At 43.1% G+C, this 19,231-nt stretch overlaps 1 protein-coding gene across 2 annotated transcripts; it reads right to left on the minus strand.

Moving 5' to 3' along the window:
• Positions 1-263: 263 nt before the first annotated feature.
• HAAO (3-hydroxyanthranilate 3,4-dioxygenase) lies at positions 264-17,528 on the minus strand. 2 transcript variants are annotated; one of them, XM_033144870.1, is made up of 10 exons: positions 17,338-17,528; positions 15,296-15,374; positions 14,654-14,737; positions 12,867-12,973; positions 11,570-11,659; positions 10,819-10,862; positions 7,752-7,897; positions 4,994-5,062; positions 2,915-2,997; positions 264-383 (listed from the first exon to the last, which is right to left on the minus strand). In XM_033144870.1, exons 1-10 carry the CDS (start codon positions 17,418-17,420, stop codon positions 305-307), a joined length of 864 nt encoding a protein of 287 aa, XP_033000761.1. In that variant the 5' UTR covers positions 17,421-17,528; the 3' UTR covers positions 264-304. The 2 variants fall into 2 exon arrangements, with proteins under 2 accessions (XP_033000761.1, XP_033000762.1); XM_033144871.1 differs by lacking the exon at positions 11,570-11,659.
• Between the last annotated feature and the right edge of the window lie 1,703 nt (positions 17,529-19,231).

Here is a 19,231-nt window from a genome sequence, read left to right on the forward strand (position 1 = left end):
CAATTCCAGAGCCATTTAACAATCAATCCCTCATCACAGGGAGCAGTGGCAACTTTAACAAACTACCATTTCTAGGATAATTTGGGAGAAACTACAACTGTTTAAAGTGGTGTCATATAGTTTTAGATGTGTGGATTTAAGATTAAGGAATCTCCTCCTCCTCCTCCTCCTCCTCCTCCTCCTCCTCCTCCTCCTCTTCTTCTTCTTCTTCTTCTTCTTCTTCTTCTTCTTCTTCTTCTTCTTCGATTGCAATGCTCACATAAAACATTTTATCAGACTTTTATTAATCAGCCTTGCCAGCAACTCAGGTGTAGGGTCTTTTCCGTGCAGGATCCTGAATAACGGAAAGAGCAATGGATCCTTCAGCTCTCTTCCACTGAAACCTTCAAAACAAAACAGAGAATGGGGCTGAATGTCAGACGTGCACCCCATATATGAAACGGCTGACCTGCCATTATTTAAACCATATCAGTTAATCTTTTCAGATTGACTCTAAGTGTTCATTGCCTGATAACACTAAACTCTCCTTTTATGTTATTCATTGCTTGTTGAGAATGTTAGAAGAATTTTTGAGGATGCCGAACACTTTTTACAAATACCAAATCCCCTCCATCTCTCACTGCATCTCCTGCTCCTGAAATTAATTACTGGTAACTAGCACAATGGAAAGAAGTAAAATTGTAGTTTAGGGGGAAATGTCATTGCTTAATCGAGCAGTCAGCTATACAGAGTGTTGCCAAAATAAGTGGAAGCATTAGATTGTTGTAATGAGACTGGACTGCCATGACTGAGAATGAACACCTCACCAGGGATTTGGATAGATTAAACATATGGGTGCATTAATTGCAGTTCATTGCAATGAGACCCTAAGTGTCAATTCCCCATCATAGAACTGCGCTCTACCAACTGTAAAGCATACGGAGCACATTAATTCTAAATAGGAAAGCAATCTGTGGTGTGTTGGTCACAAATTATTAGGGCATGGAACAGGAACCTGGAAGCCTGTGGTCCTCCTGAATATGGGACAGTTAAGCCTCCTTGCCTTTCTGGTGCCACCTTTTTAGTTCAGTAGATTAATAATAATAATAAATTTTTATTTATACCCCGCCCTTCCCAGTCCAAAAACCGGGCTCAGGGCAGCTAACAACCAATACAAAACAATGATTAAAACAACTTAAAAACAGCTTTAGAAAACCATTAGAGGTAAAAAGCATTCCAAGAAAAGAAGGAGTGGAATGGCAGTGCTGGAATGCTTCGTTTGAGACAGACCACACAAACCTATATCACTCAGAAGAAATCCCCACTGATATCAGTGAGCTTTGTTGTTGTTCAGTCGTTCAGTTGTGTCCGCCTTTTCGTGACCCCATGGACCAGAGCACACCAGGCACCCCTATCCTCCACTGCCTCCCGCAGTTTGGCCAAACTCATGCCAGTCGCTTTGAGAACACTGTCGAACCATCTCATCCTCTGTCGTCTTCTTCTCCTTGTGCCCTCCATCTTTCCCAACATCAGGGTCTTTTCTAGGGAGTCTTCTCTTCTCATGAGGTGGCCAAAGTACTGGAGCCTCAACTTCAGGATCAGTAAGGTTTAATCTGGTGCAAATGTGTATTGCAGCCAAAATCTCATACTTTGTATTAGACTTGTGGAACAAAGTTACAAAAAGCAAAATAAAAATCCTCACAAAACATTTGGATATCATGACTCCACTGGGGCAGGCGAGGCAGCCAATCTGATGCTCCAACAACGAACTTGATGAGAGGAACCCCGCGAGGAAAAGCAAGGTAGGGCTCCAAGTGGAGGCTGTTTAAATGGCCAGGGCACAGACCTGAGGGAAGCCTTCTTGCTCTGTCAGCTCCACACACACACACACCGGCCCAGCCCATTGTCCAAGCCTGCACCCCCATTCACCAATTCCTGGTGCAGGCTAGGATCTAGCTTCTGATAGGTGGTCCGGGCATGACACCATCCTCAAATCCCTCATCAAGGTCTTAGAAGAGCATCTGCCATCCCGCAACGCTGCCACCTCAAGAGGGTGAGCGGACCTGGCTATCGTCACTCTGAAGAATGTCCCATTAAGCTATCATTTTAATTGATTAATAAATAAATTGCAAATATATTTTATTTTATTTTATTTATTAAAATTGCATACCACCCTATAGCCATAGATCTTAGGACCACCAACGCAATAATAATAATAATAATAATAATAATAATAATAATAATAATAATAATAATACCATGGTATATAATTAAATCTTTAAAATACAGTCGTACCTTAGAAGTCGAATGCCTTGCAACTCGAACGGTTTGGCTCCCGAACACCGCAAACCCGGTAGTGAGTGTTCCAGTTTGGAAATGTTCTTTGGAACCCAAACACCCAACATGGGTTCTGCGGCTTCTGATTGGCTGCAGGAGTTTCTTGCAGCCAATCGGAAGCAGTGCCTTGGTTTCTGAACGTTTTGGAAGTCAAACGGACTTGCGGAATGGATTCTGTTTGAATTCCAAGGTACGACTGTACATGGGAAATAACCAACAGTGAAACAAATAAATTCTCTGAGAAGGCCTGGTTAAACAAAATATCTTTTCGTATCAAAAATATCAAAATGGCAGCACCTGTCTGATTTCAGTAGGAACAGTATTACAAAATACTTGTGCCACTACACACAAACAGGGGTAGCCAATATGGTGTCCTTCAGATGTTGTTGAACATTGCCCACCAGCCTCAGTCATCATGGTTAGGAATGATGGGAGCTGTAGTTCAGCAAATAAACAAATAATGGCTACCTCTGGTGCAGAAACTAAATGTTTTTTGCATGAATAGAAAGCAGAAGGAGCAGTGATGCACCAATAACTGGGCGAGAGGAGGAGGCCATTTGCAAAAGGTGGCCAACCTCACATACTGTTGTATACTTACGCAGTCTGTTCTGGGATGAGAAGGCTGTCTCCATTTGCTAGAAACAGGGTATTACTGTCAGCAGTAACAACAGATGTGCCTTCCTGAAAAGGCAGGAACAAAAGACAGGCTTTTAATTCTTCCTGGACTGTCGTTAGCAGCCACAAACTAGGAAGTATATCTTAATGAACTAATCAGTCAGTCTAACCAAATCATCAGCAATCTAGTGATCTGGGAAATAAACAAATCAATTAATTCTGTAATAGCAGGGCTTGTGACCCAAAGCAGTCATTAACAACTATATGCCACAGGCTTGATAGACATTCTTGGTTCTCATCTTTCTGGGACTGGAATAAACTGAATGGTCGTTGGGACAAGAACCTAGATTTGGCTGGTGGTGGGAGATGTTTCATTTACCACAGTGTTTCTCAGATTTTTTTCAATCCATGTACCCCTGTAGCTAACATAAAAAAGATTCCACACCCCCTTCAATCCCAGTGCACATAATTATTTAATTTGAATTTTTCACATGGATTGAAATTTCATAACTTTAAATTTGTTTACTTATATTGTACATTACCGAACCAACCAACCAAACAAACAAACCCCACTCTCACACACACTCCACACCAAGTTCTTCGTATGCCCCCGTGGGTTGAGAAAAATTGATTTAGTGCATCACAAGTTGTGCAAACCTAGTATGCAGTGAAAAGGTTCTCCTTGAGGATGTTTGTTTTGATCAGTTTAGGGTTCATTACTTGCAGGGGGGGGAAGGAATCGAGACCAATATTGTGAGTCGATGTAGAACTTTGGGGAAAAGATGTACACCTCTCCCTGGAATTCTGTAGTGATAGCTGACCTTTTCATTTGTGGAACTATTTGAATTGAAATAAGAAAAGAAAAAAACCGAGTGAGGTTTAACCTCCATAGTAAAGCCAGCAGAAAAACTCCCCTGCTACCCAGTACAGATATACAGTGAGCAGTAGCAATCAGACTGAGTTTTGCAGCCCACAGCTCCACATAATGAAGCTGTCTTGAGGCGACTCACTTCTGTGGCATTGTTAATCAACTAAGCTAGCAGTGTGCTGATAGATATGTCAGCCTGAAAAAATGGCACTTTGTTGTTCGAAGTATTTTTTAGTCTTCTCATCAGATCCTTGAAATACTTTCCTGGACCTGAAAAGTTGCTCACCAAGCCAACAGGGACTCGACTGACATTACTACAAGAAAAACCATGCAGTACTAAAAAGGGCTCATACCTGTCTTGTAAGAATGATGCTCTGTGAGCCATTTCATTCCTGTGAGGACTAATGGAGATCTTGCATGAGCAGAGCTATTTCAAATGAGCAGGTAGGGAGAGTGCTTTTCCACTCAGGTTGTGCTTGTGGGCTGCCGATGGGACATCTGGTTGGCCTCTGTGAGAACAGAGTGCTGGGCTATATGGATTTTTGACCAGATCTAGCAATAATCATCTTATATTCTTAAACTGAGGCATAGTCAGCATCAACAGTAGACTGGGTTCAGGGACTGCTGTGGAACCCATGGGTGAACCCCACTGCCTCAGTCCAAATGCAGCAATGACGAGGGTGTCTCAGCATCGTCTGTAACCCCTGAAGTGAAAAGACTTTTCTCCTGGGCCAAACTTGAACCCACAGCTGGATCCTCTGCCCATGGGGCAGAGCAGCTATCCTAGCTTTCTGACAAGTGTGTTGCTATTGCTTGCCAGGAGGAAAAGGGACAAGGCTGTGTGGTAGGGGTGGGAGAGACATGGCCAAACACTGGATTGGCTTTGCACCATGCCAGCCTCTATGTCACCTTGCTGCTCTCCTTCCAGATAAGCAACTGGCTACCCCAGAAGCTACCATAGCATTTCTGTCCTACCTGTTGAGCCACTTCTGAACAGTGCACACACCTAATTTATTTCCACTGCTTGTTCAAGGGAAGAATTATTGCCAGTGCAGAAACGCCAGCTCCCTTGGCCTGAAGCGAGATCAGCATGGCATCCCATAGTCGCCTTTGACTGGACTTAACAATCCAGGGGTCGTTTACCTTTTTACCCTACCTACATAGTTAGTGTGAAATGGAACTAGCATCACATACCAGCTGCCATAGCCATATATCTGCGTTCTTTCCTCCCTCTTTGGTTATTCCTGGTCCAAAAATTATAACCTGGGCAACAAACCAAGAAAATGCAATGTGTTACTATGAGAAACATTTGTGTCAATGTAAAATTATTTAACGGAAATTGTGAGAAGATTCATTAACCTTGCCAAAGGCTTTGTATACCAGAATGCAAAAACAAAATGTAACAGATCACATCTACACATTTCTCTCTCTCTTCACCTCTATGATCTTTGCTCCTGTACTCTTCTGATCCTCCCACTAATAGCTTTGTGCTTTTATCCATAGCACACACCACTCTTGGGACAAACAGTGCATTTTCCTTTCGCCAGAGGCTTGCACTTGAACTTAATGGGGATATTTTTCTGGACTTCAAACAGCTGTGATTCCTCATTTATTTTTCTCTTCTCATTCCTCCTAATCCCTGTTTAGAAGTTAGGGGCAGATTCAAATGGTTAACCTCGCTGGCATTGGTCTTTGCAGCAATGCTCTGCACAGCTTGTCCCAGCTCCTGGAGACCATGGGCACCAGTCCCAGTGCTACCATTTCCCCACGAATTGGGAGAGTAGGATTGGCCCAGTGGTAGAGCTCATCCTTTCAATCGGAAAGTTGTTGAAGCCTTGGCACCTCCAGCTAAGAGGATTTCAGACAGCACCATGAGAAAGACCCTTGCCTGACACTTTGGTGAGCGGCTTCTAGTTGAACAGTGCTGAATTAGGCCAGCCAAAGATTTGACTGTATAAATCAATGAAAGAAGGGAAGATACTAAATGCAGAGAAGTTAGCACCCATCCCTGGCAGCAGAATAATAATAATCCCAGACCATCTACCCAAGTCGAAAGTGAGTTAGTCCACTTTAATGTGTTCTGACTGCTTGTCTCTTCAAGGGAGTTTGGCTTCCTAGAGGGGCCAGCCAAGCTTCACTCAGCACTTCCCGATAGCAGGTACCTGTGCCTGACTTTATCATCAGGGGATTAAAAGGAACATTGCCTTGTGTGCTCTTCCAGATTGGGTGAAAGCTGAAGTGAAAATGGTGGAAGCCTTGATGTGCAGCTGACAGAACATACGCAAGAGTGTATTGTGTGCATCACATTCTGTGATGCAAAAAGACTACGGGCATCTGTACTGGGCAACAGTGTTGGGACCTTCAGAGACATGCTGTGACAAGTTTGCCAGGCACCTGGAGGATAAAACCACTCATCTCCATATTGAGTTGACTACTACCATTATTACAGATCCAGGTTGTGGTGTCTGACACAATACCTTGCCTGATCTATTATTCCTCTTCGTTGGTAGAAATTCCATTTCATTTCTTTAAACCAAAGCCACCTTCCACATTGGGCGGAGTTATGATGCTTGAAACCATTTGGGTGATAAATAGCCTTCTGTGTGCCTCTGAAATCTCCTCTTATTCCTTGGCTCTGTTTTATCCTGACACCCTCACTGGGCCCTGTAATTGTCGTCACAGACTCTTCTTTGTATACCTCCTCCACAGGTGACTTGGAAAGTGGCAACGTGAGAATGGGCCTTTTCGGTGATGACTCCCGGTTTTGAATGTTCTCCCCAGGGAAGTTTGCCTGGAGCCATCTTATCTATTTTTAGGGGCCAGGCAAAATGATTTAGGTCCTTGGTTTGAAGGGCTTTGGATATTTGTGGGGCAGGATCTGTAACACCTGTTATGTCTGCATAGCTGCGTCTTGGGGTTTTTATAGGTTGTTTGTTACACTTGGTTTTAGTGATTTATTGCTTTTTGTAAGTTGATTTTGGTCACTTTTGTGAGGAAAGCAACATCATAATCAATAGAAGATGCATACATGTGGGGGATTTTTCTGACATTGTAAACCACCTCAAATCAGACTTGATTAATGGAGGTATATAGTAATAATAATAATAATTTTATTATTCGTATTCCACCCATCTGGCTGGCTTCCAACAAATATAAAAGCATAATAAAACATCAAACATTAAAAAACTTCCCAAAACAGGGCTGCCTTCAGATGTCTTCTAAAAGTTGTATAGTTATTTACTGTATCTCCTTGACACCTGATTGGAGGGCGTTCCACATGAAGAGAGCCACTACTGAGAAGGCCCTCTGCCTGGTTCCCTGTAACCTCATTTCTTGCAGTGAGGGAACCACCAGAAGGCCCTCAGAGCTGAACCTCAATGTCTGGGCGGAATGATGGGGGTGGAGAGACGCTCCTTCAGGAATACAGGGACAAGTTCGTTTGGGCTTTTAAAGGTCAGCTCCAACACTTTGAATAAGTTATATAAATATATATTTTTATTTATGTTTAATGTTAACTGAAAGGGCACATTTAACGTCACTTGTTTGGTCTCTTGGTTACTAAATCAGTGTTCCTCAGAAGTACTGGTGTAAATCAGTTTGTGTATTAGCAGGAATCTGTACAGCTCCCTAGAACGGCTGCTGCACATACAACTGCTACAGAGTTTCTCTAGTTCAGGGTTTGGGAACCTGCAGTCTTCCAGACATGGCTTGACTACAACTGCCTTCATCTACTGGGAGTCCAGCAGAGATTGGGCAAAGATTCCTCATCCTTGTCCAAGGCCAATAGAAGAGAGAGAGAATGGACATCTCCAGGCTAGATTTTCCTTGAGGGACAGTACATATCATTTATTCTCTGCTCCTGAATAAGATATAAACAGGAGGCTGCCTGTTCACTTGAAAAAATAATTCACCCAACTCCTCCTTTTCAAAGTACTCAACTTTTTTTTTTTACCTCAGTTTCAGAGCTGTCTCCAAAAAGTCTGAAGGATTTCTTTTGATCTATCTCTTCACGATGATCGTTCAGCCAGCCTTGAAAGGAAAAAGGATCCATGATCTTGGCTTCGTTTAACGGGAAAGGCATTTCTTTCAAAAGTTCATCTAAAAACAAAGAAAATCTAGAGGTAGAAAAGATATATATATATTTCTGATTGCTTTAGAAGTGGCGTCAGAAAGCTTATTGTAAGAACATGTGATATTATCATATTAATGCTTGGTGTTTCAGAAGATTCAAACATACGGGTAGAAAAGGACAGGGGCCAAATTTCAAATTATCTAACAGTCCATGATGGCACCATTGCTTCTCTTGCCCTTCACCAGCTTCTTTAAACCTGCCACCGATTAGGTCCTTCAATTCCTGCTTTGTCATAAATACAGACAACATTAAACAGACACGTTTACTGCCACTACTCATTAACTCCCTACTTTGCACTCAAATGCCTTCTAGGGGTTCGCTTGGCCAATATGGAACAAAACTGATTACGCAGCACTTCAAAATTTAATACCCTGCATTTCCTGATTGTTTTGAAACAGTCTGAAACACTCTCTGCCCTTTCAAATCCTGTTCTGAGGTTCACAGTTTTGCACCCTGCAAAATTAACTTCAGTCTCTTAACTAAATGCAAAGGTGAAATCTTCTCCCGCATTCCCATTTTCTTCCCCAAAAGCCATGGGGTACTCTCAAAATATGTCTCTGGGGTGCTTTTTCCAGTAATGGTCCAAACAAGTTGCAGAAAAACGCAACGTCTCTCTGTGGTATCCCAAGTAGTAATGAAGGACATTAGGTAAGCATCAGCAGTATAGTCAGCCAGGGGTGGGGTAGTGCAATTGTGTTCATTTGGCCTACTTTAAAACCTCCCTGTATCCTGTATAATTGTTTTTGAAGATCAGGTTTAAAGGTGGGAAAAAAATGTACTGCACTGGGAATAACAAAGACATGGCATCAAAATTTATAGTTAAGAAAAAAACCCCAAACAGATAAGAAACTTGTTAAAACCCTGCAGATCTCTAGCAAGAAAGTGCTATTCCTGGTAATTGGCCTCTAAGGTCTTTTAATTTTAAAAACCCTCAGGCCAAAACTTCATGCATGGTGGAGCAGCACAAGCTGGGCAGTTTCTTCCCAGCACCTGCCTTCCCAACGCCAAGAGTCACTGTTAGTTCTGGGGAAGGAAGAGGCTTAGCAGAGGTAGTCCAGTGCTCCTGCCACCGTGTTTGCACCACACTGAACTCCCTACCCTGTGTCTCACCTTTCCTCCTCTCAGGAATGCTCAGCGTTGGGAATGCAGGTGAGCAACGTTGCCCTGCCTACCCCCCCCCCCGATGGCTGCTGCATCTAGTGGTGTCTTATAGGTAGAGATGGAGAAGAAATTCAGTTTAGTGAGGACTTGCAATGCAAACCTACCTAACAGGAAGTTCCTGAAACAACATGCAAATCTTCAAGATTTGCACTCCTCTACATTTTACGATGCAGTTCCCCAACCAAACGATGCGTACAAAAATGTGTATATTAAAGTGTGCATCAAAAGGCATATGTTCCTGAAAACAACATATAAAATGCAAAATTGCTTTGCAAAAAATAAAAATAATGTGTATGCCATGCAAAATTGCAGATAAAAGGAGGAAATTTCACTAAAATACGATGAATTTTCATGGATATATTCCTTATTCCAGGAACTTGAACAGCAAGGATGACTGCACTTAACTAAATGAACAATTGACGCAGAAAACAGATCACAAAGATGGTGGTTTTCTTCTGGCAACAACCAGCTATTTCTCTTTCTCCTCCTCTCCTCCTTCATTTTAACTCCATAGCAACCCTGCTTGGGTTGAGAGATAGTGAACTCAAATGATCACATCCCAGGATATAATATGAATGGATGGCATGCATGACACAAGGTAACTTCTGCTAGATCTACTAGATCTGTGTGTCACTCCCATTTCGGTGGCAGCCAAATGATTACCACTAGTTCTAGTGTAGCACCCAGTTAGGGGTGAACCAGGAATGGGGGGGCATGGCTTTCCAGATGTTTTGCTGAACTACAGCTCACATCATCGCTGGCCATGCTGGTTGGAGCTGATGGGAACCGGAGGACAACAACATACGGGAGGCTCACAGCTTCTCCATCCCTGAGATAAACCACTGTAAAACCCAATGGTTGTCGTTAAAATGCAATTATAGCATTTGCCGTTTTTTAATCTACTCTGTCTATTGTGTCAAGCTTAAGAGACAAACCAGCTTCAAGTAGTCTAGCTTCTTTGTATCTAGAAATAAACACAAGTGGTTTTGTTGTTGTTAATATAATAGAGAAGGAGAGAGAAATACTCGCATAAGAGTTTTTAAAGGGGGGGGATAAACACCTTAGACAAAGCACAATAGCGCCTCTTTTGCTTTGCAATACTCTTAACCATGGAAGCTGCCCTGTGGGGCAATGTGCAGACAATCATCCCTAAGAGCTCTCCTAATATTTCACCATGGGAACTGAACTGAACCACCGAGAACTTTTTGCACAAGTTTATTGAAGCTGTCAGAGGAAGCACAAACACTACAGAGCAAAGTTTTCCTCTTTCTTGTGAAGAGCTTTGTTAGAAAGCTTTGTATTTTAATTTTTCAGATTCTAAAAAGCTCAGAGAAATATAGGCAATAAATCCATCTCCCTGTTGTCTCTACCCTTTAATTCTGGCAGAGTCTCAGTTAAGAGAAAAAGAGAGAAGAAAATTAACATTTCTCCTGCAGAGGTTATTTCATTTGGAGCAGTGTTTAAAGAGAGACAGTGGTTCTGTACATACCACACATTTAAATCACATCCACCACCATCCCCAAATCCTGGAAACTGTTAAGGATGCTGAGATTGGCAATTGTAGCTCTGTGAGTGGTAAACTACAGTTCCCAGGATTCCAAAGGTGTGTGTGCTTTGAATGTGTCATGTGTACACAGCCAGTACAGCCAGTAATAATGGGGGGGGGGACCACCCATATTATTGCTTGTTGAATAATTGCTTTGATTCTGAAATCAGTTTATATTACCTGGATTGGGTTTTCCAGTCTGATACTGCCTTGAGCTGAAAAACCTGGAATGACAAATGTTAAAGGAGTAAAACTTTTCAGACTAATATACAGGTAGGTAAGCAAACTGTATGTCTGGGCGACATTACAAATACATGTTTGCTTCACCACTCCCTCTGCGAGAAGTGAAGCAACAGGGAACTAGGCAGAGGGCCTTCTCGGTAGTGGCACCTGTTCCATAGAATGCCCTCCTATCAGACGTCAAACAGATAAACAACTATTTGACTTTCAGAAGACATCTGAAGGCAGCCCTGTTTAGGGAAGTTTTTAATGGTTGATACTTCATTGTGTTTTTAGTGTTTTGTTAGAAGCTGCCCAGAGTGGCTGGGGCAACCCAGTCAGATAGAAGAAGAAGAAGGAGGAGGAGGAGGAGGAGGAGGAGGAGGAGGAGGAGGAGTTTGGATTTGATACCCCGCTTTATCACTACCCAAAGGAGTCTCAAAGCGGCTAACATTCTCCTTTCCCTTCCTCCCCCACAACAAACACTCTGTGAGCTGAGTGGGGCTGAGAGACTTCAGAGAACTGTGACTAGCCCATGGTCACCCAGCAGCTGCATGTGGAGGAGCAGGGATAGTTAGATTAGCAACATATAATAATAATAATAATAATAATAATAATAATAATACAACCTGGGCCCATTAATTTCAGTGTGTCAGCTCTGAATAAAAGTTATTTGGATACAACCCAATGCAATAAAATGGAGAAGACTTACTCTTGGATTATTGGGATAAGTTGTGTGCCAAGGTCTTCACAGTAAAACCATCTCTCAAAAAGGACGTTGGTTGATTCTCCAACATAGTACCTGACAAAAGGGTGGGGGAGGAACTGCATTAAGTGGCTGTATCATATAAAATGGAAGGCTGTGTTATTTTACTCTCTAAATGTGTTTCCAAATTTTATGCACTGGTAAAAACAAATAAATGTATAATGCTTTGATTTGAACTTATCTGCACTGGGTAAGATAATAAAATCCGGCACCACTGAGAATCTTGGAAATCTGATTTCAGCTTAGATTGAACTTCAGTTAATTCAAATACATGGCAGCACATCCTTGTCGTTAAGCACAGCATTGTCTTTGAAACTGAGGACATTTCCAGCCCAACCTAGAGATACCAGACCCTCTGTGTACAAATATGTGCCGTCCCACTGATCTATGACTCTTTCCTCAATATGTTATTTACTACACATTGCATAGTTGTTGGCATCCATGTGTCTAGAGAGACAATGCAGTGTGCCTCCAGGGGTGAAGTCAAACTGCTGCTTTATCAGCACCGAAGTGAGCTCCACGGGATTTGTATGTTACAGGAGGGGTAGTACCTATGGGGGGGGGACATATTGTGCTCCTTATGGGCTAGTTTGTTCCACTTTGGTCTCCATCCTACACTCAGATCTCACCTGTGACTCCTAGAAGCTGCCGGCATGCGACAGCGGCCACACCAGCTAAACCAGGTGAGAGTAGTTGATGGACCCAAACCCTGAGTGAGTTAGGGACTTCCCCCTGAATGTGAAGACAGGCTCTGTTGGATTGTGCGACCAATGGAGGGTTCAATGGTGAAGAAGGTGGTTTCTGCATGTGGTGTAGAAGGAAGTGAGAAGCAGATGGGGCTCGTCAACCTGGGAAGGTGGCCCATCGAGGAGAAGGACTTTGATCCTAAACCTTTGTTGCCTTGCGGGATATCTTTGGGAGAAGAAAATGCTAAGGAGTAAACCCTACACAAACCAAGAGTGGAGGCCCTAAAACAGTTGGATGGCGCCTTGTACACCTCCTTCTGGTAACTCCAGCAGCCAAACATATTGCTCTACTTTCCTTCAGACCACATCAGCGAGGCCAAAAGTGGGGGGTCCAGGACCTCCATACACACTGCCCAGGTTTGTGCCCTGGGGAGGTTACATATTGCATAAATACTGTATCTATACTACAGTATTTGTGTGTCACTTTTTTGAACCAAAATTGTTCTCACAGTTGCTCAAGGTAATAGAATCAGAGTTTTAAGAAGATTATATTTCACCTGAGTCCATCGGTTTCAGTCTTTAATCTTTTTCTCTCAATAACCAATCCCACAGTGTTTGCGAATCTCTGAGGGGAATGTGGTATCCTGGCTGGCAAGAGGAACATCTGCCCAGAAAAAAAAGAAAGGAAGTTGAAACAGTTGCCATAGTTCATGGCAGGAGTGGGGAACCTCAGGCTTGGAGGCCATATCCTGCTCTATCTGGCCCTCAGAATTCTCCTCAGGCCATACCTCTCACTGGCCTTGTTTCACCCCCTGAATGTTTTCTGGCTGGAATGTGTCCAGCCAGAAAACCTCTTGCTTGTCTGGATAATACCTCATGTTTGTCTGGATGAAGGATACAGAGGTTGTATCGGAGAAATGTTGCTATATGCATGATAAGGGGAGGACTCCAGGCGCATCCAGAGCTCGTTCGGTTTGCTTGTTTTTCTTTTCATGCAAACGTTCCTATAGCTGAAGAGGTAAGCCACAAGTCAATGGAAAATGTGGCTTGTTTCTTCAGCAGAGAGAACTATGACAAATACACCCTTGCTTTATGTGCATATCCTCCCATTTTCCATTAACCATTTAAGATTTAAGATTAAGATTTATTTATTGTCATTGTCCGTATATACACAGTATACACAACAACGAAAATCAAACACCCAAAGACCGGATTTACCATACACATTTGCACATATCTCCAACACTCTCATCCTTATTAAAACATAATCTATTAAAACATAACATAATCCAGAGTATAACATAACCTATTAAAAGCATAGCATAACCTAAGAGCCTGTCTCATTCCTTACTACCCACTGCTTACTATTACTTACTACTGACCCTGAGATCATTATTAAGTGCAATCAAAGCTCTTGGATAGAAACTATTCAGAAGGCGTGTGGTTCGAGTTTTCATTATCTTGTATCTTCTGCCCGAAGGCAACAGTTCAAAAAGGTTGTGAGCAGGATGGGTGGGATCTCTCAGGATGTTGTGTGACTTCTTCAAACAGCGAGACGTGAAGATCTCGTCCAGGGTTGGTAGTTGGAGCCCAATAACATTCTGGGCAATTTTAATTATTCTCTGTAAAGCTTTTTTATCCGTTACAGAGCTGCTCCCATACCACGATAGTATACTATAGGTTAAGACACTCTCAATGGTACTGTGATAATAGGACAGGAGTAGGTGCTGAGATAGATTCAATCCCCTGAGCATTCTCAGGAAATACAACCTCCCCTGCACCTTCCTCACAGCCATATTAATATTTACAGTCCATGAGAGGTCCTCGGAGATGTAAATGCCCAGGTATTTAAAACTGCCAACCCTCTCCACCTCCTCGCCATTTATGTGCAATGGTAAAAATACACTTTTCTTTCTCCTAAAGTCAATTATAAGTTCTTTGGTTTTTTTGGTGTTAAGCATAAGATTATTTTCTTTACACCATTGAATTAACCCCTGTACTTCTTTCCTATAAGCAGACTCATCATTCTCACTAATGAGCCCCACCACTGTTGTATCATCCGCAAATTTGATGATTGTGTTGGAATTATACAGTGGGGTGCAATCACATGTGTACAGGGAATAAAGAAAAGGGCTTAACACACATCCCTGAGGAGCTCCTGTGCTTAATACTAGGGTAGAAGAATAGTAAGATCCCATTCTCACTGTCTGCGGCCTATCAGTCAGGAAATTCCTTACCCACAAACAGATCTTCTGATGTATACCCAGATTGGTCATTTTAAAAAATAACCTGTCTGGTAAAATTGTATTAAAAGCAGAACTATAATTTACAAGCCAATGTTTACCTCTCCTTCTTTAATGTAGATATCCTTGTGTTTTCCATTCTCTATTATCTTCAGGCACATATCTCCTTCCAGTTGGTAGAACAACTACAGTGTAGGAGAGGGAAAAACTTAATTTAAAGCATACATATCACAATGCCATATGTACAGTCTGCAAGGGATTCGTGTATATTGCAGGGCCTGCACAATCAGTTTTGGGAACCTGATTACGGTGTTGAACTGTGGTTTTAAAAATTCAGTGTGAGGGAATATGCTGACATCTATTGGATACATGGAAAACTGCGAGCTACGAATGCTAAGATCAGGCATAGGCAAACTCGGCCCTCCATATGTTTTGGGTCTACAATTCCCATCATCCCTGAGCACTGGTCCTGTTACCTAGGGATCATGGGAGTTGTAGCCCCAAAACATCTGGAGGGCTCAGTTTGCCTATGCCTGGGCTAAGATGCTTGCTTTAAAAAAAAAAATAGCTTAATGATAATAGTCCCCTACTCTTCTATCAGTCCCAGCCAGAGTAGCCAATGATCAAGCATGATGGAAGTAGTAGTCCAACAGCATCTAGAGGGCATCGCATCATAGATGGTGCAAGCCTAAGTAAGGACATTGTACCCAAAGCACTAAATGAAAGACTTCCCAATGTGTTACCTCTTCTCCTTCTTCAATATGATAATCCTTCCTTTGGTTTGGCCCACCAACAAACATTACATTGAGCTGATAGTGGTGCCTGCAGGGTAATAAAAAAAGCCATTTTTTTTAAAACATAAACTTATGATAAATTAAGGCATAAAAGGATAAAAGAGTAAAGACTCATCAAACCAGCATTTTTGTATGCAACCTTGCCTAATTGCACAATTTTGCATGGCTGTCTTGCCTAATATAAAGCTTATCCACATGGTATTTTCATTGACAGGTGCATTTTTATACACTTTACTTGGTCAACAAACTACACTGCAAAATTTGGATAAGTTCAGATTTCAAAGGATGTTCAAATAGTGTAAATTAGTTGGGCTCACCTCTACATGAGAGGTGAATCAAATTTCTCCCACATCCCTGCTTTCTAACTTTCAGAGAGGGAGCTTGCAAAAGAATGAAGCCAGTGAGAGCTGAGTTGTACTGTGATTGGAAAGTGTTCAATGAGGCTTTAGCTCTGGGTTGGGAGAGAGAGCTCTCAGTGAGCAAAGTCCAACTTCCCAACCTGGCATCCACCTAATATGGTGTTTTAATTAATAACTGCAACACAGGAGGGGGGGGCAGCCAGGCTTAGACAGAGTTCCATGCTCCAAATGGGCTCAAATCACTCCCACTTTATTCAGAGCAAGTCAGAGCAAGTTGGAGTGGCTTCAATTTGATTCAGATTCAAGCTGAATCACCCCAAATCTTCCTGAGTCAGTGGGATTCAGCCACAGTCCACCTCTGAGCTATTCGCCAGCAGTCTGTGGATCAAAAGCATGGTTAGCCAGAAGCCACACTATCCTAAAATTGTTGTTGCACTTTGATTATGATATGTTATCCCCTCTGGGTGCCTGGAAAACTCAAACATGTTTCCCAGTTATATGACTTGCTTCTTCAAAACCTGGAGTTGTTCTTCTGAACCTGCGTTTTATTTTAAGGTGTGAAAAATACTATTTGTGGAGTGTTGTACACTCTTGCAAACTGCTGTCCACAGGCATACAACAAGTTTATTATTGGTGCATCTGTGAATGCCACAAAGACTACAAAGCATGTTTAGAACCAAGAATTACTCTGTACTTAATGTTGACAGCGGGACGCGGGTGGCGCTGTGGTCTAAACCACAGAGCCTAAGGCTTGCTGATCAGAAGGTTGGTGGTTCGAATCCCCGTGACGGGGTGAGCTCTCGTTGCTCGGTCCCAGCTCCTGCCCACCTAGTAGTTTAAAAGCACGCCAAAGTGCAGGTAGATAAATAGGTACCGCTCCGGCGGGAAGGTAAACGGTGTTTCCGTGCGCTGCCCTGGCTTTGCCAGAAGTGGCTTAGTCATGCTGGCCACATGACCTGGAAGCTGTCTGCGGACAAACGCCGGCTCCCTTGGCCTATAGAGCGAGATAGCGCCGCAACCCCAGAGTCATCCACAACTGGACCTAACAGTCAGGGGTCCCTTTATCTTTAATATTGACAGCTATGGCTTTAAATCTGCAAAACAGCCTTTAGGTTTGATTGCTTCTGTTTCATCCAGACTTTGAAGAGCTTTGACAGACATATGCAGTATTTCACTCAAGGACCATAGGGAGCTGCCTTGTACCAAATCAGACTGCTCAGTACTGTCTACACTGACTGGAAGTGGTCCTCCAGGGTTTCAGACAGAGGAATCTCCCAGTGTTACCTGAAGATGCCAGGCGCTGCACCTGGAACTCTAGGTATGCAAAGCATTGCTGCTCTACTGAGCCGTGACTCTCTTCTCCTCTTTAATTCGCATAATAATTGAAAAACAACATTTTGTTTTAAACGAACATAGAACAGTGAATTATAGAATCTTAGAGTTGGAAGGGACCCCAAGGGTCATCTAGTCCACCCCCTGCAATGCAGGAATCTCAGCTAAAGCATCCATGACAGATGGCCATCCAACCTCTGCTTAAAAACCTCCAACGAAGGAGAGTCCACCGCCTCTCATGGGAGTCTGTTCCACTGCCAAACAGCTCTTGCTGTCAGAAAGTTTTTCCCATTAACTTACATGAGCTTATTGCATACTGGAGGCAAGAAGGCAGCTCTGTTTTCTTCTACCCATTTCTTTATGTTCACAAGCATCTTCTCCATGACTCTTGATAGCGGAGTGCGCCGGAGGAAGGAAATGAGTTTGCATAGCTCAATACATCATGCCAACTATGTTTTGCACAACCCTCGTGATCTGCAATTCGTGGTTCTAAGCTACTTCAGAGCGGCAGTGTCTGCTCTAACTGCACCCCCTTCTTAATAGAATGCCAAATCTCTCTGCCGTTCAATCTTCCAAAGGTCTCTTTATTGAAGAAAGGGTATCTCGGTAGCTTAGCCAATGATCAACTTGTGCAGGGATAAAGTACACAGCAAGCTGCTTCCTTTTCAAAAGCTTGCACAGTCATGGTAAAAGTGATGTGCCGTGTGTGTGTGTGTGTGTGTGTGTGGTTTGTTTGTGTGTGTGTGTGTGTGTGTGTGTGTGTGGTTTTTCCCCCCTGAAGGGTGCTCTGCAAACCGGTCCTGCTGAATCAACCCTATAGACCATTTGGCCCAACATCCTTTTCTCACAGTGGTCAACCTGATTCCCATGGGAAGTTCAACAGCAATTTCCCCACTTGTGCTCCCCAGCAACTGGAATTCAGAGGAACACTGTCTCTGCCACTGGATGAAGAACATAGCCATGTTGTATTGTGTTTTTACTAAATTTTATTGGGAGCCACCCAGAGTAGCTGGGGCAATCCAGTCAGATGGGCATATTAGTAGTAGTAGTAGTAGCAGCAGTAGTAGAATAATAGAATCATAGAGTTGGAAGAGACCACAAGGGCCATCCAGTCCAACCCCCTGCCAAGCAGGAAACACCATCAAAGCATTCCTGACAGATGGCTGTCAAGCCTCTGCTTAAAGACCTCCAAAGAAGGAGACTCCACCACACTCCTTGGTAGCAAATTCCACTGCCGAACAGCTCTGTCAGGAAGTTCTTCCTAATGTTTAGGTGGAATCTTCTTTCTTGTAGTTTGAATCCATTGCTCCGTGTCCGTTTATATGGTAACTCTGTAGCTACTATATTGGTTTGCTTCCTGCGTATTGCTTTTTCATTTTGTGCCAGGGTCTCTCAGTTCTATAAGCCTGAGAGCAGCGACTGTTTGGGTGGGCTTTTTAAAATTATTGACCTGAAAGCCACTCTTGGCTTATTTTTATTGATCAGCAAGCCACTCTGTAAGCCTAAAGGGGAGCGCAAAATGCTTTAAGTAAATAAAGAATTGATTCTGGTGACTGTGCTGATGCCACAGTCCAAGGCCTTGCCCTCATTTGCCCGCACTAACTGGACTGCCTAATGAATGACTGGACTGCCTAAAATTGCTTCTCTCTGTGTGTGCATTGGAGAAGATAACAGTCCCAGTTCCCCCCCCCACACACACACACCTCACAGTCTTGCTTATCGGCACATGAGTGCAGCTGTCTCCCACAAGGCAATCCTGATTGGTCACCCACATTGCTTTCTGGGAAGGCCCCTTTAAAAAGTCTCCTTCTCACAAATCCCAGAGCTCCACTCAGCTGCTGTTTCCTTCTCCCCTTCCTTTTTTCCTCATTTTTATCTACTGAAGGAGACAGGTATGGGGTAAGCCTCATTAGAGTCAGTGTGGTGCAGTAGTAGTGGTTTTGTTGTTGTTGTTGTTGTTGTTGTTGTTGTTCAGTCGTTCAGTCGTGTCCGACTCTTCGTGACCCCATGGACCAGAGCACGCCAGGCACGCCTATCCTTCACTGCCTCTCGCAGTTTGGCCAAACTCATGTTAGTAGCTTTGAGAACACTGTCCAACCATCTCATCCTCTGTCGCCCCCTTCTCCTTGTGCCCTCCATCTTTCCCAACATCAGGGTCTTTTCTAGGGAGTCTTCTCTTCTCATGAGGTGGCCA

This window comes from Lacerta agilis, chromosome 3 (genome assembly GCF_009819535.1).
Source record: "Lacerta agilis isolate rLacAgi1 chromosome 3, rLacAgi1.pri, whole genome shotgun sequence".
Taxonomy (NCBI): domain Eukaryota; kingdom Metazoa; phylum Chordata; class Lepidosauria; order Squamata; family Lacertidae; genus Lacerta; species Lacerta agilis.

Excerpts from the sequence above, each read along its gene's own strand:
- HAAO (XM_033144870.1), bottom strand. The coding sequence starts at position 17,420 with ATGGAGAAGATGCTTGTGAACATAAAGAAATGGGTAGAAGAAAACAGA. Across the intron at positions 14,738-15,295 it reads ATATTGAAGAAGGAGAAGAG|TTGTTCTACCAACTGGAAGG; the intron begins GTAACACATTGG and ends CCTACACTGTAG. Across the intron at positions 2,998-4,993 it reads ATATATGGCTATGGCAGCTG|GAAGGCACATCTGTTGTTAC; the intron begins GTATGTGATGCT and ends CTGCCTTTTCAG.